The 26,279-nt window shown below is 47.2% G+C and overlaps 1 protein-coding gene across 11 annotated transcripts in view; it reads left to right on the top strand.

Moving 5' to 3' along the window:
• The first annotated feature begins 663 nt into the window (after window positions 1-663).
• The window catches only part of Afap1l1 (actin filament associated protein 1 like 1), a 55,196-nt gene continuing 29,580 nt past the window's right edge, over window positions 664-26,279 (top strand). For 4 of the 11 annotated variants that reach the window (XM_074076684.1, XM_074076682.1, XM_074076683.1 and 1 more), the window contains exons 1-4: window positions 681-780; window positions 14,104-14,172; window positions 24,377-24,505; window positions 25,617-25,700. In XM_074076684.1, the coding sequence (XP_073932785.1) occupies window positions 765-780; window positions 14,104-14,172; window positions 24,377-24,505; window positions 25,617-25,700 (298 nt within the window). In that variant the 5' untranslated portion in view covers window positions 681-764. Of the gene's footprint in view, window positions 781-6,820; window positions 7,084-7,998; window positions 8,191-12,535; window positions 12,644-14,103; window positions 14,173-16,400; window positions 16,507-24,376; window positions 24,624-25,616; window positions 25,701-26,279 lie in introns of those variants that run through there. The other 7 variants (XM_020170008.2, XM_074076686.1, XM_074076687.1 and 4 more) reach the window with 7 other exon arrangements.

Genomic DNA, 26,279 nt, shown 5'->3' with positions numbered 1-26,279 from the left:
AAAACTGTTCATTGCCACTTTTCTCACTCTTTTTTGGCATATCTTCACATTTTAGTACACAGAGATTTCAAAAATTGGAAGCGACCCAAACTATTGCCCATTTTTTAGCAGTCCTCTGTTTCTCCTCTTCCTAGGTGGTTTTGTTTTTGAGGATCTTGGTTTATTATTACTATCTCAGTCGTGTTCACACCATTATTGACTTGGTACCTTCCTATCCCTGGGATCGCTGTCTGGCGCTGGAAGGTGCTCAGGAAAGGCATGTCAAATGGAGTAGAAGAACTCAAAAGCCAGGAAACCGGGTTTTGACTTCGAGTCTATTGGCGAAACACTCGTTGCCTTGGAACAGTGGCCATCCGAGGTGGAGTGGGCTGAGTGGCGAGGGTTAGCCATGGCTAGCTGAGGGCAAGCGAAACTGACCACCGCCTTGGTGGGCCTACGGCACCGGAACCCAAGCGTGTGGACCGGGAAGTGGGTCCTCCAGACCCAGCGGGTAGGCCGCGAGGGCATGCGGAAGGCAGGGCGCGGCGCGGACGTGTGCGGGACACGGGACACCGGCCGGCGGCCCAGGAGGCAGGCGTGCTCGGGTCTATTCCGGGAGCGGCGGGAGGGGCAGGCGGGCGGGGCGGGGGCGGGGGCGCCCGGCGAGCATCCTGTCTGGGGGAGGGGACGCGCCGAGAGCGCTGGCCGCCGCGCGCCAGCCACCGCCAGCCGCGCCGGAGCTACTGCGCCTTGCGCTCCGCGCCGGGAAAATCGCGGCCGGAGCCATGGACCGAGGCCGGGGTAAGAACAGCCGCGTCGCCCGCACTTGTTGCTGCGTGGGTGGGGAAGGGAGACGTGGGCGATCGAAGGCGGGAGAGGAGCTGGAGGAGGAGGAAGAGAGGTGGGCGATGGGGCGGGGGATGGGGGACCGTCGGAGGGGACAGTGCTGGGTGCACAGGTGCCTTCTGCAGTTGGAGCAGCCCAGTGCGTGTCAGCCGCTCACGTCCAGCGGCTGAGTAGCCTCCTGTGTGTGAAACTGGAGCTTTTCATACACTCTAATTCCTAACTTTATAAAAGATCCCCCAACAGATTCCTGACGACAGCGAGCTCCTCCCACTCTACTGCACGCAGGAAAGGCATTATAAGGTTTACAGACTACACTCCCCAAACACCCCACATGTGAAATCCCAGCTGTGGCCCTGAGGAGAAGCCCCAGGAGACCAAAATTTGCAGCTGCCTGGGGCTTTGGGAGAAGGCGGGGCTGTGTGAGCGCGCCTGCGCGCGTGCTTGTGTGCGCTGGGTAGAAGTTTGGCAGAAGTGGTGGGGACCACCAAAATGGGGATTGACCAGCACAGACAGCGGCATTGATGGGGGCTCGGGGTGGGAAAGCGCTCATCCTAAGTAAATATCTGGGCATTGCAATGGGCAAGTATGCGTGGAGAAGTGACCTGCGTGGGCATAGTGTCAGTGTCAAAGACTGGAATCCCGAACATCTGGGTCCTAGTCCGCATCTCTGATCCAAAGAACAGGTGGGAAGGCAATTGGTAAACTGAGGAGTAGGGCTGCCCTCTTGAGAAGCGTTGTTGTTGCTGTTGTTAATGGAAAATTCCTCCCCCTCCCACAATCATCTACACCCTTTCCCCGCCTCTGCCTGTTGTCTGTGCTGTGACCCTCAGGAGTGACCAGGAGGGTGGAAGTACTTAGGAGGCACCGGGTCAAGGACCTGAGTGTTAAGCAGATGTGGGGTCACCTCCTCCGGACTCCCACTTCAGGTAAAAACCAAGTTTAACAAGCTTAGAGGCCATAGGGGACCTCCCCTCCACTTTAGCCTCCCCAGTTACCAGTGAAGAGCAGATCAATAGAGAGGCTTCCATTTGGTTCTTCAGGAACTGAGGCCTGATTTGTAACTGACTTTAGGGCAAGAGTGCAGCCACTCACCAGGAAGTAAAAACGGAAAAAGAAGAGGCACCTCTCATGTCTCTTAGTCTCACTGTCCCAGTCTCCCACACCCCCTATTTGTCAAACACCACCTTGTCTGCTCTCTTACACAAAAATCCATCCTGCGGCCTATGAAGACTTGCAGAAAATAGACAAGGGTGACATTAATGCCCGAAGGTTTAAATGCTCTGTAACCAATGCCACCACTTCAGAAGGCAGCCTCCACCACACTTTTCCTAGGAGGCTGGACCTCCCAGGAGTCTCTGGTACTCAGGGCAATTCTTGGACTCTGATCCTTTCTTTCCACCTTACTTTCCTTCTTCTTAGCTGTCACAATGTGCCATCTGCTCTGTAGTGTTAGTTCCCCAGTGTTTCCTACTCCTGCTCAAAAGTGAACTTCCAGAGGGCAGGGAATGGAGCCAGTGACCACCTTGCTGACACAGTGCCTAACAGGTGATAGGAGCTCGCTAGTGTGGCTTAATGGGTGAGATGAAACATGCTTTATAAAAAGTGCAGCTCAAGCTAATTAATCACTACATTCATTTAAAAAAGAATCCTGTTAAAAAATAAAAAAGAATCCTGCTAAATCTTCCCATCAGTACTGTTCTTTGTGACTTACAAAAAGCCATCTCAAACTTTGGGTAAAGTGGTTGTGTGGCTAGAGCACACAAAACTAGGTTATCTAGATCCTCGGTTTTCTAACCTGGTAAATTATTGCAAACACTGTAAATTAAAGCAAATGTGATTGTATTATGAACTAGAATGCAAAATCTGTATGTATTTTTAAAATAAAACATGAGACCTAAGGAAATTATGTTAGCAGGTCTTCCTTATTGTGCTCCGGTCCCCAGGTAGGTGCTCACTCTTTCCTGTTGTCAGGGAGGTTTAAGAAATACAGGTCTCATGTCAACCTCATTCCTACCATACTGCAGGGGAAGGGTTTGTCATGCCCAAAGTACATAACAGCAATAACAACTGAAATCATCAAGATCTTACTGGGTACCAGGCTCCAGTGCTACCTGAAACTTGAGCATCAAATCCTGATTTTAAATGTGCTGTTGACTGTGGTGGCAGGTAACCTGCCCAAGCCCTAGAACAGAACTAAATGACAAATCTTTCTGCTGTAGGCCAGGGGCACCTCTAAGTGACAAGTGGGTACTATCACTAAGTCCACCTCATAGGAAAGCAGCTCTGGCCAGTGTGTTAGTGAGCCAGGGCTACCATCACATAGTCCCACAGACCGGGTGACTTCAACAACAAAGATTTATTTTCTCACAGTTCTGGATGCTGAAAGTCCAAGATCAAGATGATGTCAAGGTTAACTTCTGATGAAGCCTCTCTTCCTGGCTGGTAGGGCCATCTTCTTGCTGTGTCCTTAGGACACAGCCTCTTCTCTAGTGTCTCTTCCTTTTTTTAAATGGACACCACTCCTATCAGATTAGAATTCCATCCTTGTGACCTCATTTAACCTTAGTTACCTCCTAAAGACCCTGTCTCCAAATACAGTTACGTATGAGTTAGAAGTTCAGCATATGAATTTGTTTGGTCACTGGTAGCTCACAGCTATAATCCTAGTTACTCAGGAGGCAGAGATCAGGAGGATCTGGGTTTGAAACCAGTCCCAGGCAAATAGTTCTCAAGACCCTTCCTCAAAAAAAGAAAAAAAATACCATCACAAGATAGGGCTGGTAGAAATGTCTCAATGGTAGAGTGTCTGCCTAGCAAAAGTGAGGTCCTGAGTTCAAACCCTAGTACCACAAAAAAAAAAATTGCACCTTCCCCATGTGAAACACAGTTTTGGGGGTTGAACCCAGTGCTGCATGCATCAAAGTCCTGATTTTAAGCTTGCTGTTGACTGTCTGTGGTGGCAGGTGACCTGCCCAAGCCCTAGAATAGGACTAGATGCCACATCTTCCTACTGTAGGCCAGTGGCACCTCTTCCATGCCTCAGCTGCACTGTTCGGATATTCTTCACAATTGCAGCATAAAAGCTCACATCAAAGTCCAGTGAGTAGAGACTGGAAACAAACCTGGGAAATAGGATTTGTCTTATCACAGGATGTATGGTTTCCCATGAGTAAAGCAGGGCTCTGATGATGCAGTAACAAACAGAAAGCACTCCTCATAGGATTCCTTCAGCAGAATTTCCTGATTCATAATGATCATTCAGAGAACCAGCCATTGGTGAGGGTGACACACAGGTAAGCCAGTGGCACAGACACTGCTTTGTACAGGGACATCCTACCTTTGGATGAGGATAAAATGTGGATTGTGAAAATAACTATTTCTTAATAGTTATATTAAATGTATGGAAATAATACTTAGCATATGAGAACCACTCAATGAATGCTGGATGTTGTAATAATTATGATCTCTTTTGTGAAACTTATCATAATAAAACTGCTTTATACAATGACCCTTACTCCCTCTACAAGCTGGTCTGACTCTGATGACACTTCTTGAGTGTCTGCTCTGATTTAAGTACTAAACTAGACAGCTTTGTGTACAAAACAATGACAAAGATGTCATCCTTATATCCTAGAGTTCCTTCATGGTGCTTGTCTCTTGGAAATCCTCTCATCTCAATCATTGGATCACCAACTGACATTTCTAACTGATTAAATACTGATTTATTTGCCAGCATGTCCATTTTCTCTTATTCTGTCTCCTTATGCCTACTGTGATTATATCATCACAATGTTTCTTTTGGGAACGTCCCAGTCTTCTTGAACCATCTTTACTTTAAAGTCTTTGACTTAATTTTCTTTGGTTTTATAAGGTTGCCCTCTTAATGTCCAAGGTTATGTCATACCTCTCCAGCTTATTGCCACTTTCCAACTAGTTCTTTTTCAATCAGCTGAATTCAGCCCAAAATGGGAGCTTCTTTTGCTGCATTCTGTGTTCTTTGGGAGATCATGTTGTTCACTGGGCAACTAAAGAAGTAAAATACCCTGGTTTTTTTCATTGAACAAGATCCTTCTTATTCCAGAGATGGTGGAAGAATCCATTCTGATGTCTTGCCTCTGCTGGGTCAGTTGTGAGATCTACATTAAGAGGGCCACATTGTCCCTATAGCATACATTGGCCAAGCAGCCCAGAGCTAACTCTATGTTGAGCACCCACCAACTTCCCAAAGCTCTGAATTCCCAAACAGGCTCATGTTATCCCTGACATCCAAGTTTACACCCTACTCCTCTCAGTAATGATCCTTCTGAAAGGAACACTTATCCATATTATAATTGTCTTTTCCATCCTAAATTGTTCCAAAAGGTCATCTTTTTTTTTCTCACTGAGGTTTTTTGACAGATAACTGTGCATACTTATGGAGCACAGTGTATAATTCAAACCTGTGTGATGTATAATGATCAAATCAAGGTAACTTAATTTCTAGCTCCTAAAACATTTATAATTTCATTGTGTTGCGAACCTTTGAACTCCTCTCTTTTCTTCTTTATAAAACATATAACAAATTGTTGTGAACATGAGGTCATCTTTGCCACCCTGGGGATTCAGCAGAGCCTGAGTGTTTCAGAGAAAGGAGAGACTTGAGTTTTAAGTTTTGATTGCAGCTTTCTACCTCATGGGTAGATTATTAGTTTCTGTGAACTTCAGGCTGTTCATTAGGAAAGTCATGGGAGAAGGTAACTCGTGTAAGCTAGCACTTGAATGCTGGCCACATGCCGCAGTGGGGGAAGGAGTCCCCTGGGGTCGTAAGACTTCACCTTACTAACTTCCCTGCAGAGGCTTCTACTGGTCTCTGGGCCCTGCTTCCATTTCCTGTCCCCAGTAGCCCCCATGGTGTTTGGCTTCTCCGCTTTCATCAGGGTTTGTTCTGCCTCTCCCTCAAATATCAGTTTCAAACCCCCCCTTTCACATCATGAGCAACTTGCCAAGTAAGTTCCTCCTTCCCCACCCTCAGTCAACAACCTATCATTACTCCTTTCTCGTCTTTGGTCCAGAAACAACCCTGGTTTTGGATGTGATCAGCTTCTCATATCCATCTTACTCTTCAAAAGAAAAACAAAAACTTGCAATTAAACTAAAAAGTGCCCTTTTCTCCAGCGTGCACACACACACACACACACACACACACACACACACACACACACAACACTCCTAAGTACTTTCTTCCTTCCTTCCCTGGTCAAACTTCTCAAATCAATGGCCGCCACTCACAGCCTCTGATTCCTTCCCACACCCTCCTCCTTCGACCTCCTACATCCTTGCTTCCAGCCTCACGTCCTCCCTCTGCTGAAACTCCCACCTCCACAATCACATGTGGCTTCCCCTTCCATTGGCTCAAAGGCTCATCTTGTGCCTCTTCCATGTCCCATATTCTGGACTTCTCTGTCTCTTCTCTTTGCTCTCTTCTGAGTTATTCTCTATATTGTAAAGGCTTTGGAATTGAATAAGTCTAGGTGAAATTAACAACTGTCCATCTCTCCAGGAAGTTTTTATCCTTTTCCTTATCCCATCCTACTGTTGAAGGTGCTCATAGCTTCTAGGCTTCTTCTGCCCAGAGTAAGTTGGGTAACTGAGTCATTCCCTTGGTTTGTGAACAGGAAGAATGACACCCAGAATTGGGAGGCTGAAGTGCAGTAATATCTACCCAGCACACAGTACCTAGCCCATAGTAGGTGCTTACTAATTGTTATCTCCCTTCTCACACTAGCTCTCTTCCTCACTTGCTCTCTCTACCTCCTTGCTCTTTCCTCTTAGATAGCACTTGGTCTTCTTTCCCTTTGTCCCTACCCTCTTGAACCAAGGCCCTCTTGGAGGGTGGGTCTCAATTGTCATCATCAGCCATGATTGGGTTCCATTCCTGCATCACCTCCGGCCTGTGGTACATTTCCATTCCCAGATCAGCTCCACCTCCAACTGACCCAATTCTGAACTCATCTTACTCATCACCACATCAGATGAGCCTTCCTGTTTCTCCTTTTCTGTTCGCAACACAACCACGTGAGAAGCTGTTGAAGGATATAGGATAGGAAAGGTAACAGAAAGACTCTCTGGAAGGCTGTAGCAGAGGTTAACAAGAAGCCAATGTGGACTCCATCTAGGAGGAGCACACAAATGAGAACTGTTCGATGATAGATAGGAGCTGCCCAGGGGCATAATGAGGCAGATTGAGTGACCACAGATGGAGACCACATTAATGTGTAGGTAAGGACTACTGTTACCTAATTTTCTAGAGGTTTCCATAGGTATGGCCCTTTGGCACACTGTAGAGACCAAGATTTCCAGGTATGTATACCTAAGCCTAAAGCATTCCTCTTTTATTGAGCTGCACGCTGTACCATAGCTTTTGATGGGATTTGTGGATTGTCAGTGCTTGGGAAGAAGAGAGTCTGATGAAGTGAAGGATAATTATGAAAGCTATCGATTTGCTCAGGCTAGTCCATTCAGTGGTTTTTTGTTGTTTGCAATATGCAAGCCTCAGTCCTAGTGGTGGCCCTCCTGGCCTGTGATGTCTGCTGTCTGCCCACTTCTCCAGTTCACTTTGAGCCCTTGCCTATCTCTTGCTGTGGGTTCTCCTCACACTGGCCTGGCTTCCTCGGCCTCCAGTGCTCTATGACTTTACCTGGTTCACCTTTGCTCATCCTCACTCTCTGCTCATCCTCACTCTCTGCTCAAACATTTCTTCCTCAGGGCAGTGTTTCCTAATTTCCCCAGTTACAGATGCTCTGTACTTCTCACTGGCCGCCATTTTCACAATTACAGTTAGCTGTGGGATTGAATAATGTGCGCTCTGTGAAGACACAGCCCTTCTTACCTTGTTCATAGTCCCAGCACCTAGCGCTATGCTTGGCACGTAGTAGGTGCTTAGCAAATAAATTTCTGTCAAGATGGTGAGTAAATAAAAGTGAGAATATGCAGTTCGCAGAGTGGAAGTTGGCAATAGCCCCTTTCAGTACCAGGATTTTCCATATCGATGAGTCTCATTTTAGGGACAGAAATGTAAACTCTATCATTATCTATCATTTCCTTTGCCTTCATCCTTTGTATAATCAAACCCCAAATCCTGTTGACTATTATTGGGAAATGGCTTCTTCTCCTATATCCTGTTGCTTCCTACAGGGGCTTCCTGTTTCTACTCTCGTCTTCTCCAGCCTGCCTTGAGGACCACTCCCTATTTGTCTAAAGCTCGGTTCTCAAATCTCGCTGGGCTCTGAATCATGCCCTGTGGAGCCTACTGAAAATACACCCCAGAGATCTGATCAGTGGGTCTGGAGTGGGATTTGGGGATGTGCACTTTTGCAAAGCCCCCAGGTAAGTCTATTGTCCTCACAAGAACAGTCACCACTCTTCTAAGGCACTGCTTTTGCCATGACCCTTGACCCTGCTCTAAAACCTGTCGCCTACCGTAAAGCCACCTTTCACCCTCCTAGAGTGGGGCTCTTGGATCTGGGTATATCTTCTCAAAGTAGCCTTCTGAAAGCTTGCACTGTCCCATTCTAACTTTAAAAAGCCATGCTAAATTTTTCCTATAGCCCATAATATATTTAGCTTCCACTATACCCCAAGAAAATTCTTCATGCAAAATGGATCCAGAGATGAATGGTGTTATCTCAGGTTTCTCCCACCCTCCCCTCTGCCATGGACTCCAGATTATATAAACTCAGGCCTCCAATAAATTCCAGCACACAGTGCCAGTGGGGAAATTGGTCTGGGCATGGAAACCCAACTGCCATGCTGTAGCCCAGCTCGGCCACTCACTTCTGTGATACAAGTGCCTACATTTTTGGAGGGGTTTTTTTGGCACTGGGTTTGAACTCAGGGCTTCACACTTGCTAGGTGCTCTACTGCTTGAGCCACACCTCTAACCTATTTTGCTCTGGTTGTTTAAGATATATGGTCTCACTTCATGCTCAGGCTGTCCTGAACCACAATCTTCCTATTTCATACTTCTGCAGTAGCTGGGGTCCCTTTTGCTTGGGTTGGCCTGGAACCATGATCCTCCTGATCTCAGCCTCCTGTGTAACTGGGATAATGTGCATGTGCCCAGCTATTGGTTGAGATGGAGTCTCACAAACTTTTTGCCCCAACTGGCCTTGAGCTACAATCCTCCTGATCTCAGCCTCCCTACTAGTATTCCCCAGTGGTACTCACTTCAGCCTCGTCTCAGGGATGTTGAGCATCTGTGGAGAGCTTGGTGCAGAGCCTAGGCCACCTCTGTTTATGGGAATCATGCATGCTCTCACTCAGTAGCCATTCACTGAAAATTGCTATGGGCACAAACCCACATGATGGGGGAATTCACCACTAAAGTCCTTTGTCTGGAGATGCTTTCAGCCTGAGTTTCTCTTCTGTGGCTTCCCTCAGTCCTGGCATTGGCCCTGTGAAGTATACAGCAAAGACATTCTCCCCATTGGACAGATGCAAAAACTGAGAGTCAGAAGAATGACTATGCTATTCTACTTTCTGGTTCACCTTGAACTTTGGATTACTAGTCTCCTCCTCAGTCATGACTTTTAGAAGATTTTAGTGATGTATTTAAATATGCCTTCTATCTATAATATGAATCCTGATATCCAGGACTGTCTTCTGCATCATATTCTCAGCATCTTACATACAGAAGATGCTGAATACTTACAGTCAAATGCTACTTTGCCAAGCACTTACCATGACTCCAGTCATGAAGTAGATACTGTCATTAATCCCATTTTACAGATGAAGAAACTGAAGCCTAGAATGATGTGTGTATTCACCCAGCCCTGCCTCTCTCCAATCCTGTGTTTTTTACCATTGTTCACCTGCTTCTCCAAGAACATTGGAGGGCCATTCCCAGGTTAGTTACATGAAGGACTGGCTGGGCAGACTACAGGGACTAAGTAGGTACTGCAGGTAGAGACAGGGAGGGTGCTGAGAAGAAGAGGAGGGGACACCCTCCATCAATGAAGGGTCACAGCCCCTTTCCACTGCAGCCCCAGAGTTCTGGTGTTCAGAATTCAAGAAGCTCTCAGCCTTGTGGAATTAAGAAGGAGGCTGACCCACAAGGGCCCATGCTTATCCTCCACTCAAATTCCACTCGGGGAATCCCAGCCACACCCAAAGTGGAGTTGGAGGTGCAGAGCCGGCCAGGCGTGATTCTTCTCCCTGGCACAGCTGTCATGTTGTGGCAGGGGCAGAATGTGACACCACATTGCAGTCATTCCAGCTCTGGGGAATTCACCAGCAGCACACAGCACAGGAGGCAGGCCAGGGGCTTTTTATAGCCCTCAAAGAACCTAGAGCAAAACTGATCTCCTGAGAGAGTGGTGGAGCGCATATCTTGTCCAGGCACCATTCCCTCAACCATGTAGTCCCCAGATGCCCACAGTTCAATTTGGGGCAAGACTGATGGCTAAGTGAGCAGTGTGGAGTGGAAGAAGCCTGCTCACTGTGGAAAATTGGGGGTCCCAGACTGGCTCTTTGAATCGCCTACTTGGGCTTCAGTTTCTTCTTCTGTTGGAATGAAGAGTTATAGTGTAGGGATGAGCAGATGTTACCCCATAGGCCAAGTCCAATGCACCACCTAGTTTTGTAAATAAAGTTCTATTGGCACACAGCCATGCTCATTCATTACATATTGTCTATGGCTACTTTCTCCTTAGCAGAGTGGAGTAGTTGAAAGAGACCATAGGTAGACTGCAAAGCCTAGAATAGAGTCTGGTCCTTTACAGAAAACATTGCCAAGGCCTGGATTAAGCTATAAGAGATCAAGTGCTTGCCTGGAGCGTAGGGGTGAGAGGGGTTCTGAGGGTGTGTCCAGAAAGGCAATACAAGGGTGCATATTCAAGAGTACTGTGGGCAGGACTCCAGAAGGCCATTTACCCATGTTTTCCAAATTATTTTTAGCCTCAGAATCATTTTGCAAACAAAACCTTAAGCAGTAGAGTTGCTTTGGGCACAGTGGCCATGACAGCACTGCGTACAGCCCACTCTGGCCTCCCACTCCCAAGACAGCCCTGCAGAGGCCACACTAATCCCACAGGTTTCATCAGAAGACCATTGAACCACTTCTCTAACCCTATGTGTCCAATTTTATAACCAGAGCAACTGAGGCTCACGGGCAGCATCTTGCCTAAGGTTATATGATGGAACCCTCAGCTGCCATTCCACAGAACCACTGACGTGCTCACGCGGTATCATAAGAGCATAGACACATCTCTGCAGAGGAGAAGCTGTCCACTAGCTTTGCAGGGCCTCGGTGCCATCAGCACTTGAGTGACCTGGTCAACACGTGCTGACTAGAAAGTCCACAGGGTTCATGACTAGGGCTTGGCTGGGACCCATTGCTGGTACCTGCTCATGCATTACCATGGCTGAGTCAGGGTTTGGAAGCTTTTTTTCTAAGCACACCAGGACCAAAAGAATAAGACGAAAATTAGAGGGGCTGGGCATGGCAGTACACACCTAGTAATCCCAGCTACTTGAGAGGCAGAGATCAGAAGGAGCATGGTTCAAGACCAGCCCAGGCAAAAAGTTATCAAGACCCCATCTTAAGCAATAAGCCAGGCATGGTGGTAAGCACCTGTGATCCCAGCTACTCAAAGAGGCAAAAGTAGGTGGATCTAGATCAGAGGCCAGACTGGGCATAAAACCCTCAAGACTGTGTTCGAAAAAACAACTAAAGCAAAAAAAGGGCTGGTGGAGTGGCTCAAGTGGTAAAGCACCTGCCTAGCAACAGCAATTATGAGACCTTGAGTTCAAACCTCAGTACCACAAAAAAAAAAAAAAAAATGGAAATAGAGCATACATTTTTTTTAAAAAGCTCAGACTATACTTACAATTGACATAATAATTCATTTTTTCTCCTTAAAAAAAAACCTGTTATTCAATAGAGGAAAAAAATCTCTTCAAATCAATTGCATCTTGGGCTGGAGAAGTTATGATAATTTATACGAAAGTGTTCTTTTGAAGATGGAATCAGATTTGTTCATTTGTAGAATAAATATTTCCCCTTCCTGCCCATTCTTGTTAAAGGGTGTGCTGAGGGCAGATCCCGCTGATAGGAAGCCATGGGGGATTTTTTTTTAGCTCCCCTTGAACCAAGAAGAAAACTTATCTGCTGGGTCTGTACCAGGAAGCCAGAGAGACTGGTGGCTTTTCCTGGCCTCCAGCCAGCAGCCAGGTGCAGTTCTGAAGGGTGCCAAGGACCGAGGGGGAGGGGGTGCTCAGGGCCCTTGTACCGGGGAATTTCCTAATGTAGCAAAGATAGATTTAGTCACATGTGCCTGTGACTTGAGGTTAGGTCTGGTCAGTGTCCATCAAAAAAGAATATAAAAAGGAACAGAGGGCTCAAGGGACACTTTCTAGCCAAGAACTTCAGAAACACTGCAGGACGGCATTCCAGGTGGAAAGTGGTGGAAAAGAAAGCAAGCCCAGAAGGTACTCAGGGAGCAAGGCAGGAAGTGTGTCTGCAGCCAGGGGAGCAGGGACAAGTAAAGATGCCTCCATTTTTCCACAAAGGAGAGCCAGGGCCATATTTTCCAGGTCCCTAACTGTATGTGTCATGGTCCTTAGAGGCTGTGGTGCTTGTGATGTACCTAATAATAGAGGCAGATAAGGCCAGAGCCAAGTGCCTTGACTCCTTGTTGGTGTCGGGTTGCCTGATCTACTTAACCCTCTGAATCTCACTTTTCTTCATCTAAAAATGGACACAACAGTCTCCTGTCTACCAGCGATCACAGCAGGGAAGGACAGGCACTGAGCACATGGGATGCAGACCATTTTTTAAAAAGTGAGTGGTTGGAATGTAGGTTTGTAAATGAGCGCCCTTCTTCGTAAGTCCGGAGGAATCCGGCACCTTTCCTCCAGTTCTTTGCATGTCCCTCCCCCAGGGAAGGAAGACAGGAATTAGAGATAAGCCCCAGGGAGTGCCTGGGACACGAGTCTCTTTCATCCTTGATGTCCCCACGGAAAGCTGGTGTTCTGGGCCCTAGGAGCTGTTAAGTGTGAGCCAGAAAAGGTTAGATGTGTGGCCACGTGTGCCAATTGTCAAAGCCCTCCGGGAGCTCACAGCCGAGTGGGAAGGGGGAGGTTGGATAGAGTGGCCAATTTGAAGCTGCGAAAAATACTTCAGGTGAGCGCAGACAGTCCGGGAGGAACTCACCTTGATGTTTAAAATCAGAGCCACATAAAGCTTTAAGCACACCATTTTCATAGTTAATGTACAGGACTGTTAGTGTCATGAGAAGCAGAGATGTTCATTGGGAGCGCTTAGAACTCAAGACACCCGTTTTTTTGACCTGTAACCAAGCTTTTCTTGGATCCCCAAGTATGCATGCAGGAATCCCCGGAATGCCCAGGAGACAGCTGGCTCCTGGTGGGTGCAGTCCTGGTGAGTGCAGTCCTGAGGCCTGGCCCAGGGGCAAATCTAGGACATGAGCACTAGAAGGGTTCCACAAATGAAAGGAGGGAGACTTTCAACTGTTGTAGGTTCTATTAATCCCTGATCAGAAGACTCCTAAATTTTTTTATGCCAAGTGGAAGAATTCAGGCAGGACACGTAAGATGTATGAGGATGATGATAAAAGCTTAATAAAGGTAAAAGGAAGGTATCACAAAAAGCAATGGTGGCCCACCCTGGCCAGATGGGTCAAGTGGACTAGAAAAAGGAAAGTGTGGCTCTGTGTTTCGAGGCCTTTTTAAATTGCCAATAATCTGTGGGTAGGGAAACATTTGGGCGGTTCCTAATCGCAGCAGCCTGCAGTTGGGGAAAGATTTGGGCAGTTCTAATGGGTCGGACGAGGATGATTGGCAGTTACGCTCCGCATGCACTGAAGCTAGCTATTCACATTTCAATCACATGCGTAGGGTGTGATCCTAGTCACATTTTAGACACAGGGCTTTTATCTGAGAGGTGATGGAGGGCAGACTTACACTTTACAACTGCAAAGTGTGAGACAATTTACAAATTGGGCTGAGAGAAAGTTACATGGCGTCTGAAGAGTCCCATGGCATCTTTCCCGAGTTTTTAGCCTGCCTCACCACAAGGTGGTAGTAAGATGGCTGGTCAGCCTTTATCACTAGCCTTTATCCACCTGGAATATCTGATCACTAATTCAGGCAACCACATGGATGAGAAATAACAAAGCTACCCAACGTGATTGATGTGTGTCTGGCAAGTGCAAACACACTCTGTACTTTACCTTCCTACAACCCTCTGAGGCAAGTGCCCTTATAATCTCTGTCTTACAGGTGAGAAACAGAGGCTCAGTGAAGGATGTCACCTGCCCAAGTCACTGAGTGAGGGAAGGCAAGTCCCAGGTTGGTTCTGGGTGTTTCTCACCCCAGTTTGCTGTGTAGCCACTGTCCTCTGTGCTACTGCATTCCCAGCCAGCTCAGCCTCTCTCAGGACATCTGCTTCTCTTCTTAGTTTAGGTTGCTAGAACATTCTTCTTTATGGAGAACCCGATATGTTGGTCTTGACACCGCCCCAGTGCTCCAGGGAGCATGCCTGCCTTCCCCGCCCCCATGTCCATGAGCCCTTCTGTTCCTGGAGAAATCACCATAAGAGGAGTCAACTGGTGCCTCCCCTGCTTATGGCCCTGGCTCTGGATTCCAGGGAGTTCCTCCCCAGTGCACCTACTGTGACCCCACTGCTGGGCTGGGCACCCAGCCACTGTGTTACACACTAAGTCAGGCACTAACCCTGCTTTCTATGGGCTCATAGCTTAATGAAGAAGGTTGTTGAACAAGTTATCTACTCAGCAGCCCAGAACATGGTGACCTCAGCTGTCCAGGAAGGCACTTCCTGGAGGAAATGATATTTAAACAGTCTCAGGGGATGAGCGGGCACTGTTTGGGGACAAGGGGAGATTTCAGGCAAATATAATGGTCGGCTTCAGGAACTGTTCCAGGCACATTATGCAATACCTCACTGAATCTTCAAGGTAGGACTACATCATCTCCATTTTGCAGGTAAAGAAACAGACACAGAGAAGTTAAGTAACTTGCCTGAGGTCACACAGCTACTTGGAGGTAGCAATTGGAGAACAGGTCGTTCATAGGAAGCCACTGTGAACAAACAGCACTGGGGTCAGGTCTCATATTAAAAGTAGGTCAGAAATAGTAACAAGTAATAATGAGAATATTTTTTAAAGTCTAACAAAGCTAAACACATGCTAGTTTTGCCTTAGTGCAATCTGAGGTGTCTGTTGATGACATCCTGGCTCCTTTTTCTGCACTGAGGCCTCAGAAAGCTGACCTCCACCTTATCTTTCCTGGGCTTCTCAGCCAGCTGTGCTCTGCCTCTTCTCCTGAATCCACACGTGTCCATCATTCAGTTGGACGAAGGGGCTGGAGGACGGCACATTGCTAGTAACTACATGATTACCATTCATCTCAATTTCCACCAGTTTGCAAAGTGCTTGCATGTCACCAGCATGGTGGGACTTGAGTCTCACCACAGGCCTGCAGGGTAAGCATGGTAGGATCACCACATAGACATTGAGGAAATCGAGACACAGAGACATGAAGTGGCTTTCTCATGCCACACAGCCATGTGAAAAGCCGGAGGCTGAGCCCCTGGATTTAAGCTCCAGTGCCTGTGTTTTCTCCACTGCACCACAACACAGTACCAGTGAGAGGCCAAAAGATGCTAACCACAGCCCTGTGGCCTCCACACATTCCTTAACCTCTCTGGCCCTGTTTCCTGTCAGCAAAACTGGGATAAAAAGAGTTCATCCCATACAGGGCTGCTATAAAGATTAAATGAGGCAACAGGCAGAGTGTTAGGCACAGAGAGTATTCCCGCAATGGAATAGCACGCAACAGTGAAAAGGAACGAGCACAGGGACAGGCAGCAGTCTGAAAAATCTTTGGAGCATCGTCTTAAAGAGAAAAGCTACAAGACGTTACCTATAGCATTATACCCTTTTATGAAGCTAATAACTAAAATTTTAAATATGTATTCTCAGAAGTACTTCTAGTTGCAGTGAAACTATGGAGAAGGGAAGCAAGGGTTTGAGGAACGTGGTCAGGAGAGGTTAGGCTGGGAAGGCGGGTGAGGGATGGTTAAATACACGGGAAGTGGAAGTTAGGTGTAAGACGCTGTCAGGTCCTGGCTTTTGATTGGAACGGTAGATTAGTGGGTGCTTACTGCATTATCAAAGGTAACTGGTACATCAATAAAAATGTGAGGCAGTCATGGGCCAATGATAAGAATATCTCATGAAGCGAGAATGAGGATTCATCCAACTTCTGTCCACCTAAGGCTCCATTTCTATTTTTGAAAAGAAATAAAAGGAAGTGTTTAATAAGAAAGCAGGCCAGAAGGCATTAAGATGAGGCAATGGGACTCTTAAGCTCTAGAGCTGGGTCCAGGTTTGAATCTCAATCTGCTTGCTCTGTGCTTTAGACAAATGGCTATGCCTCTCTTAGCCTCACCCGGCCCCTGTGGTGTAAAGTAGCAGGCAGAAACAGAAGCAAGGTCCTCATAAGGACATCTGGAACATCACTTAATAGCTTGCAAATACTGTCTGCTTTTATTATAGGCATCCTAGACTGCTCCTTGGGACTGCTGCCGTTCCCCAGCCTTGGGTGAAGGACATGGTGCAGACTGCCCCAAACGGAAGCAGCTGCCATCTTGGGAAGGGGGAGGTGAGCCTCCTGTGTGTCAGTTTTCCACTTCCTCCTGGAACCATTTCCTTTATGAGCTAAATGGGGAGGAACCCACAGACAAAGGAACAATTCTGGGAGAGCCCAGTCCCACAGCCAAAAGTTATTTCCTCAGAAGTTGGTGGCGCTGCCCCCACCTCCACCTGTGTAGTCTGGAAATGGCTTCCCTGGTGGCCCAGAGCTAAGAAACAAGGTGCCACCTCTGGAGGGTGAGAGGAACAGGAGCAGAGCTGCTGCTACGAAGGGCATTGAAGACACAGGACCTCCTGACCCTGCCACCAGGGCCTGCCTCCTGGGGAGAGTCACTAGAAACAACCCATGACCTATTTCCCCATTGACCCATGACCTCCCTGACCTCTTGCCTCCCTGTCTTCCTGAAGTAACAGCAGGTCAGAGAACTATGCCTGCCTACCATTCCTAATAATAATCCCTGGGTTTGCAAACCCATACCCAGCTATTCCCTTGGGGCTGGCAGAGTGACTCAAATGGTAGAGCACCTGCCTAGCAAGCTTGAAGCCCTGAGTTCAAATCCCAGTACTGCCAAAAAACAGCCACTCCCCCTCTCCTCCTTACAGAAGCCTACATGGATTTTCTGCAGCTGCTTACAGATAAGGAAAATGATCCAATCCATGGAGGAGTTAAGTACCTTACCCAAAATTGCTCCCAAGGAAGTTGGAGAAGTTAGAACCCAAGCCAAGTCCTCTGAGACCAAGTCTCAAACTCCCCCACACACACACACCCTGGTCTTCACCACCTCCCTTCCTGATGACTATTCCTGTGTTTCCATGCTGGGAAGTCTTGCTTGGACTCTTCCTTCCACCATGAAAAGATACCCCCAGTTTCCTGCAATAGCTCTAATTAATGCACATGTACACACACACACACATACACATACACACACACACACAGGAGCCATCCAAGGTGACCAGCCAGCATGCCCCACTCCCTCCAGAGGAGCTATTTTTACCTCCTGGAAGGCACTGAGCACTAACCCTGGCTTTGCAAGCAGGGTTTCTTTGCTGCTCCTTTTCCATTCTTTACCATCCTACATGCACCATGATCTTTCTTCTACACACTGAGACAACAGGAAGTATTTGTTTTGGTGATAAAAATACAAGTCCAACCGGGGATGTCCCCTCCAATGTTTTGCCCACTGTTTGGCCTTCCCTTGGTCTCAGAGAAGAGCGCTTTTAAATTCAGAGGAAGGAAGGGAGACACCTGTAGCTCAAGATAGGTAGATTGCAGCAACTTGGAAGAGACTATGGACAGGGAAGGGGAGATTTCGGAACCCACAAAGTGAAGGGGGGATTCTACAGGCCTCTCGTGAGGCTGATGGCCTCTGCAGAGCTAAACCTGAGTTGGGCACGGACGGAAGCAGCATTGTGGGGGAAACTGGGAGGCATCACAATCATCCCTTCCCATTCTGCAATCCTCAGTTCCCACACCTGTAAAATGGGGCTAGCCATTTTGTAGGTATTAATTGATGTAAATAACATACTCTTAAAGCAGAGTATGCCTTGTAGTAGTAACAGAAGACTAGTAGAAATAGCTAACATTTATTGAGTCGCTGCTAAAGCACATTCACTTATGTCAGGGCCCACTCCTGCTGATAGAGTAGACATGCATACAAGTTACCAATGATGTACGTGAGGCATGGGGCCATTTTTCAGTGTCCCAGATGTGCATGGCTAGGAAATGGGGGAATGGGGCTTAAACTCAGAAAGGCTGGGTTGCTCAATATCTGCCAGTTATTATTTCCCATTATGTGTTTGAATTAAAATCCACCAACAAGCTGGGTATGGAGGCCCACCCCTGTAAATCCCAGAATTTAGGAAACTGAGGCAGGAGGATTGCAAGTTCTAGGCCAGCCTGAGCTACATAGTGAGACCCTGTCTCAAAAAATAAATAAATAACTGAATCCACTGGCAGTCATATTCATGTGAGGAATACAAGTTGCACCACACAGTCTTTGGGAGCTTAGCCAAGTGAGAAATTGGGCCTCTGTTTCTTTTTTTTAACCAGGCCTTTTGTTGTGCACTTTCTTTTTTTTTTTTTCTTTTATTATTCATATGTGCATACAAGGCTTGGGTCATTTCTCCCCCCTGCCCCCACCCCCTCCCTTACCACCCACTCCGCCCCCTCCCTCTCCCCCCCACCCCCTCAATACCCAGCAGAAACTATTTTGCCCTTATTTCTAATTTTGTTGTAGAGAGAGTATAAGCCATAATAGGAAGGAACAAGGGTTTTTGCTGGTTGAGATAAGGATAGCTATGCAGGGCATTGACTCACATTGATTTCCTGTGCATGTGTGTTACCTTCTAGGTTAATTCTTTTTGATCTAAACTTTTCTCTAGTTCCTGGTCCCCTTTTCCTATTGGCCTCAGTTGCTTTAAGGTATCTGCTTTAGTTTCTCTGCATTAAGGGCAACAAATGCTAGCTAGTTTTTTAGGTGTCTTACCTATCCTCACCCCTCCCTTGTGTGCTCTCGCTTTTATCATGTGCTCATAGTCCAATCCCCTTGTTGTGTTTGCCCTTGATCTAATGTCCACATATGAGGGAGAACATACAATTTTTGGTCTTTTGGGCCAGGCTAACCTCACTCAGAATGATGTTCTCCAATTCCATCCATTTACCAGCGAATGATAACATTTCGTTCTTCTTCATGGCTGCATAAAATTCCATTGTGTATAGATACCACATTTTCTTAATCCATTTGTCAGTGGTGGGGCATCTTGGCTGTTTCCATAACTTGGCTATTGTGCATAGTTGTGCACTTTCTTTCAAGCATCTTTTTACTACGCTGAGCCACTATAAAGGCAGACCTGGTTTTAAAATCACATTAATTAGTTACTATACTTTATCATCACAAGAAGAAAGTTTGCTCCAGGAATTCATTCATTTCACCAGTACTTCAGCACTTACTCTGTGCATGAGCAAAAAGCTGGTGCTCTTCCTGCCCACGTGGAGCTCAGCTCAAGTAAGAGAAACAGACAGTAATCAAAACTGCATAACTATAAAATCTTACTACGTGAAATGCCACAGGGAGAGATCCTTGGGACTATGATAGCATAAAATATGGTCAAGCATGGTCAAGAGGACACAGGTTTCCCTGGGACATCATGACTGAGTAGACAGCAGAGGTACACACCCAGGTGGCAGGGGAAGGAAGTTCTCAGAGGCAGAGGAACACTTGTGTAAAGTGCTTGGGTTAGAAGGCTGAGGAACAGAGCATGAGGGTGGCCAGGAGGGAGGTCTGTCTGGAAGAGCTCACAGGGTTTGAAAGTCACAAGAAGACTCCTCTTCCTTTTGTCCCCCATCCAAACAAGTTCCTCACACCTAGTAAGCATGCTACTTTCCTTCCTGGTGATTTGTCCTCCACCCCCCACCCCAATTCTAAATGGATGAGACTCCATTAATGTCCTAGCTTGTTAAAATACTGTATACAGAGAGCCACCTCTAAAACAGGATCAGACATTTTTAAAGTAATGCTCTGGTTCTCTCTCCAGAACAGGAACCTTTAGGAGATGGAAATTGGGTTAGTTTACTGCTTGGAAATAAGAAAGGAAATCTGAGTAAACCAAAAGAAAAATTGTAGGCCCTTCATAAAACCACATTCTGACAACTCTCCTTTTCCATTTTAAAATTGTGCTGTTTGCATTTTCTGACTGTGAAAACAGAGAAGGATGAGTTGTCTTTGTGATCTCTATAAAGAGACTTGTCAAATAGTGCGTGCGAGCATGGGGGATTGCATTTCCTCGTACTGATTTGCATTTAGTGGAATTGTAATTTGTAAACTGTAGCTGAGCATTTTCGTTAATTCCAGAGTGAAAGGTGCACTGGATTGCCATCATGAGTCAAAAGGCCCACCCCTGAGCCTGAACTCATAGGAGCCGATGTAGGGTTTCTTATTCCTGTGGTTTACAGAGGTTAAATTGGTCACTTACTTCTCTTTTGTCATGGAAATTAGACTCATTACCTTGCAAATCTTTAAATAAACCTGAGCTTCTGTATGCCATTGTCATTACTGTCTGTGCTGAATGCTTTGGATTAGAGGTTTCACTCTGGCTGCATCAGGGATATGGACCAAGGACAAAGTGACAGTGCTTTTTGGTCTGTGGCTGAATTTTTGCTACATAAACATCTTATTTTCATTTTGCAAGGGTTAAGGAGCAGAAAACACTGATCTTAGTCTTAAATGGGTGTACCCCAAGAACAGTAGGCCCTCAGCAGTATAATCTTAGGTATATTTTTAAATGTTTCTAATTTTATTTGAAAAACTTTTTTGCAACCCAGAAATAATTATCCCCCATCCTGAGTTTCTTTGCCTGTCTGTCCCACTTAAAAAATTGAAGACTTATGAGCAATTAGTCCATTTCTTCCTGTTTTTTCAATCCTTGGAATTCACCATCCCTCCCTAAGACTAAACTAAACCAAGTACAACAGATGAAACTTATTCATGCTTCTAAGTAAACTTTTACATAAGGACTATCCTGTCCTAGTGCCCCAGTCTGCCCCCAGAAAGTACAGGTGACCTGATTAGGAGTAAAGATGGGAGTCAGTGGGTTAGGAATTTGTGGATGAGAGAATTCCTGCCTGTGATGGCAGTGTTACACATTTGTGTAGGACGGAAAGCCTCCACTCAACCTGCTGGCTTAGATGTGTAGCCAGAGGGAGGGCTGGTGCTCTGGAGCTTCCTGGACAATGAAAGGTGAACATAGAGGCAGGAAAGTTTATTAAGGGAAAAAAATGAAAGCTTCCATGGGAAGGGAGGGGTCCTGAGTGGGTTGCCAGAGAAATGACGTGGTCTGAGGTTTTTATCCATTTTCTCCAGGGCATTGGTCAATCTCTGTGCTAATTAGGTGTGCAGAAAGCAGCATTCTGGTTGGCTGTGCCTGCAGCTTTCTGATTGGTTGTGTCCTAGTCCTCACACTATCCTTATTCTGGTCTGTACTGCTTTTCCTTCTTTCTACTCTTTAAGGGAGAAAATAATGGTGGTTTCTAGAGGCACTTCTGTCTCAGCAAGGACTTGGTTCTTGGATGGCATTACTGCCCCTCTGACTGTTGTCCCCTCAACTTGGCTATAAGCACCCTGAGGGAAGGTGTTCACTGGCAGAGCCATGAGCAGTATATGGGGTGAAGTGTGCAGAGTCCCACGAAGTCCTCTTGCCTTGTACCCCAACCTTGTGCATCCCAGTGCTCCTGGAACTCTGTCCTGGGAGCCCACATAGGCATGAGGAGAGCAGCTGGCCCGTGTGCTGGGCACCTCACACATCACTATTTCATCTTCACCATGACCTTGTGAAGCAGCCACTGTTATTACCCTCAGTGTTTGCAGAAGAATTGGAAGCTTAGGAAAGTTAAGAAATTTCCCCAGGGGCCACAGCTGGAAAATGGCAGAGCTGGGAGGGGAGTTCGATTTTCCACAGCCTGTACCTTTAGCTTCTCTTCAATGCTTTAGGTAAATTTTCTGTGAATTTAGTGCAGATACTTTTGTGTTTTGAACTCAAGGCCTCACACTTACTGGCCAGGTGCTCTACTGCTTGAGCCACTCTGCCAGCCCAACACTGATACTTTTGGCCCCAACTGGTTCCCCAAATCAAATAATCTTTTTGACCCTCACTTTCCATATCATTAAAATGAGAGGGGTAGACCAGGTCATCAAAACATAGTGTTTACAAATAAGTGTTCATTGAGCATCTGCTACGTGCTGATTGAGACACGGCTTGGGTTTAGTTGTTAATGCAGTAAACATTGATAGATACAACCCACCAAAAAAACAAAAGTTCTTTGGGGTCCTCCATAATTTTAAAAATATAAAGGGGTCCTGAGATTAAAAAGGGGCAATCCTCCCAGTGCCTACAGAACTCTGTCGTTGGTATGAGAACACAACAGCCCCATGAATTTTCAAACATGAACCATGGCTCCTGTGAAGCCTACCTTGTTATATTTACCCTGACTCCACTGTGAGAGATTGGGTGAGCATGCTATGGGGTGCACGTGTGTGTGTGTGTGTGTGTGTGTGTGTGTGTGTGTGTGTGTGTGTGTGTGTGTGACAGACTATCCACTGGGACAATATCTTTTTTTTTTCTAATTTCTTGACTGGACAACTTGGCACATAATTAGTGTTCCATAAATGTTTTCAAATTGTGTTAACTGACATTTAGTGTGTCCCTGAGGGTGCCAGCAAGATTTGTGATTCCATTTGAAAAGATGTCCTTTCAAACAGTTGAAGTTTAAGCTGATTTTAATTGATTTCCTGCTCTAAAAAGGTGAGCCTGCCCATAGAGAACCCGAGGGGGGCTCCTGAGGGTGTGTAGGCCTCAAGCCCTGGGGACACCAGGTCTCAGGTTCCTCTGGCTGACTCTGGGGTCAGCATGCCCTGGAGTTGTGTCCCAATGGCCCTAGGAATCACACAGCCTGGAAATTATCTGGGTTGCACCCTTACAAAGCTGTGCTGGTCTGTTTCCCTCAGCCTCTGCACCACATTCTGGAAAATGGGTACCTCAGTTAGACTAGTTGTAGCTTCATGGTGGGTGAAACCTAAAGCCACTAGCTCAGTCTTGTTGGGATTTTCCCAAGTTTGGGGCAATGCCACATTTCCTCAGCAATCTACTGCCTATACAGAAGATTGCCGTTTGAAAGAAGTGTGAGCGTGGTCAGTCACGTACCCTGTCTCTCCTCACATATGCGTAGAGCACTGTGCCGAGCAAGCCCCATTCTAGGCACTTCTCAGTCCAGCCCACACCTTCTCAGAGGCTAGGCGCCAATGGCTGATATGCACAGCACAGCTCAGTGGCTCTAGTGCCAATAAAAAAGCAGCTGACTTGGGGAAAGCCTTCCGTCTGAGCTGGCCAAGGCTGAGGTGTAAGAAATCCTCACGGCCACCTGATGAGGCTGGTATTTTCATCTCATCCTCCACATAACAGAAGTATCAAAATGCCTGAGATGAGATTAAATGATACAGTAATTATAAAAGGCTCGACACAAATTGACATTTATCATCACGCACAAGCACTTCATAAGTTGCAAAGCACAACAGTGCTCCTATTGTGATGAAGCTGGCCTTTGGCTCTAAGGCAAACCAAGTCCCAAGTTACTGTTTGGGTCAGGGACACATCAATGACATCATAGTCTTGGCACGCTCCAGTTTTGAAAGGACTTTGTACTCTAGAATCTTTCAGTTCAATGTGATCCTGGACCTGGGAGTTTGTCAGAAATGAAAACTGCCACTCCTACCCCAGACCTCCTGAATCAGGATTTGCATCTTGGCAAGATCTGCAAGTGATCACTGTCCACACTCAAGTTCTAGAAGCATTGATGTACACCTAGAAAGATGGCAATGAGAGCATTGGGCACGGGGTGGGAAGGGTTAATGTTTAATTTGGCTCTGGTCAAGGCACCGGAAACAGAAGGTTGCAGAGATTAAAGCACGTGAAGTGATGGGACAGGAAGGCTCCTTTCCTGCCTGAGTCCTGGCCAGCCAGGGGCTCTGGCCAGAGACCTGCTCTGAGCCCCCTGGGCCTGTAAAACCAAGAGCAGGCTGGGACAAAGAGAGGCCTAGGGGCCCCTGCTCAGGGCAGCCTGGACTCAGAGTTGCCAGGTGAACCCAGGGAGGTCCAGCCCTCAGGCCAAGGCCTTCTGAGGTCTGAGGCAAAGAGTAGAGGCTGGAGGGATACCACAGGGCTATGGGCTATGGGCAGAGCCCTCCCAAGGGAGGCTGGAGGCCAGTCCTGGGACAGCTGTGTGAGGGCCTCTGAATCTCCCTGGTGCACCAGGATGCCCTGGTCTTCAGTAGTTGGGGAGGGCAAGCCCTGGCCTCAGAGCTTGACCATGCCTTGGTCTTCCTCCACAGTGCTGGAGCAGCTGCTTCCAGAACTCACCGGGCTGCTCAGCCTCCTGGACCATGAGTACCTCAGTGATAGCACCCTGGAGAAGAAGATGGCTGTGGCCTCCATCCTCCAGAGCCTGCAGCCCCTCCCAGGTCAGCCTGGTGAAGCCCCGCTTACACAAACAGCAATGCCTCTCTTGACCCTCCTCAAGAACCTTCACTAACTCCCCAGGCCTGTGCAGAGGGACATCTAAGCCTTGTAGCATGGCAGGTACTCGGCATGCATGCTTTGGCCCAATGTCCTCTTCTACTTAGGCCCTGCCCCTCCTCTACAGTCCTGGCCATGCTCTTTGTCCTCCTCTATCCCCAGCCTCTACAAACTCACACACACTACACACACTCACATACCCATTGCACATGACACACAAGCCACAACATGCTCTCACAACATACAGTGCACTAACATATACCATACATATGTACACCACATCAAACACACATGCTCTGACCTACATTACACGCTCCCACACATACACTCCTGCACACCCTCTGACACACGCCCATCCTCAGGCGCTGTGTGCCTCCCACATCTTTGCTTATGCCCCATCTAGCACAAGTTTCCAGATCCTGCTGGCCTCAGGGAGTCTGAGAGATGTGGTAGAAGTCGCCATTGGGTGACTGAGCCTCACTTCCCCAAAATAGAGTTGATGTCACCTGCTGCCCTCATGGGACCATTAGGAGGATGAAGTGGGCAATGGTTCTCCCCCTTGTTAGAGAACGAGGCCCATGACTGTCCCCAAAGCAGTACTATAGCACTAAGCTTCTGAGCATCCTTTCACTTCTAGACAAAGATCTCAGTCACAGTGTAAAGATTAAAACAAAAGAGACTAAGTGTGACGGTATACACCTGTAATCCCAGCTACTTAAAAGACCAAGGCAGGAGGATTTCAGAGTTCAAGGCCAGCCTGGGCTACATAGTGAGACTCTGCCTCAAAATAAAAAATAAAAATAGGCTAGGGACAAAGCTCAGTGATAGAGTGTACATGCACAAAACCCTGGGTTCAATCCCCAGTACCCCAAGAAAGAAAGGAAGGAAGGAAGCAAGGAAGGAAGGAAGGAAGAACAGGGTGAAAAGAAGTGAAATAAGAGGATGTGAACATGTTCTCCCAACTGAGCACTGTGCCCACGTGGGACAGAAGTCTGAGGGGTGAGAAGACCTGGTTCCTTCCTTCCTCACTGCCAGTGTGTCCTCCTCCTCCCTCAGCGAAGGAAGTCTCCTGCCTGTATGTGAACACTGCAGACCTGCACTCAGGGCCCAGCTTCGTGGAGTCCCTCTTTGAAGAATTTGGTAAGCACCCTCTCCCAACCCCAGCAGTGAAGCAGTCTCTCTCCCTCGAGTGCACAGAAGGGTCCCGAATTGAGTGGGCCTGGCTGTAACATTGCATCATTGGGTCACCTTGGCTTCTCTGAGCTCTGCCACCTCTGAAAGAGTAATCAAAATCTGTCACTGTGGGAAATCATCCCCAAGATTTGAGGAACAGCAGGGGCAAATGTACAAGCCAAAAAAGGGCACATGGAGGGATTCTCTTACCTGCCACTGCTGTCCACTGGTCATGCCACCAGGGACCCTGGTCTGAGCTGTCCAGCAGCTCAGCAGAAAATGAGAACTGTGACAGAGGAGCAGGGGCTGCCTGGCCTGGGAGTAACCAGACGGGAGTGTAGGAAGGTGTTTGCCATCTGGCTCCATCCTGGAGAGAAAGCTGTAGTCTGGGAGAGTTTTCAGGACTGATAGACTGTCACAAAATCCTGGAAGATTTCCAGAGCACCACAGCAAAGACTGTCTGATTTCATCCTCTCCATAACCCTGGAAGCCAGGTGAGGCAGGGATTGTGACCAGCTTCCAGAGACAGAGTCCCAGGGTGGTTGA

Source organism: Castor canadensis, chromosome 6, assembly GCF_047511655.1.
Source record: "Castor canadensis chromosome 6, mCasCan1.hap1v2, whole genome shotgun sequence".
In the NCBI taxonomy this organism is placed as follows: Eukaryota; Metazoa; Chordata; class Mammalia; order Rodentia; family Castoridae; genus Castor; species Castor canadensis.
This window is presented reverse-complemented; position numbering and strand designations above follow the sequence as displayed.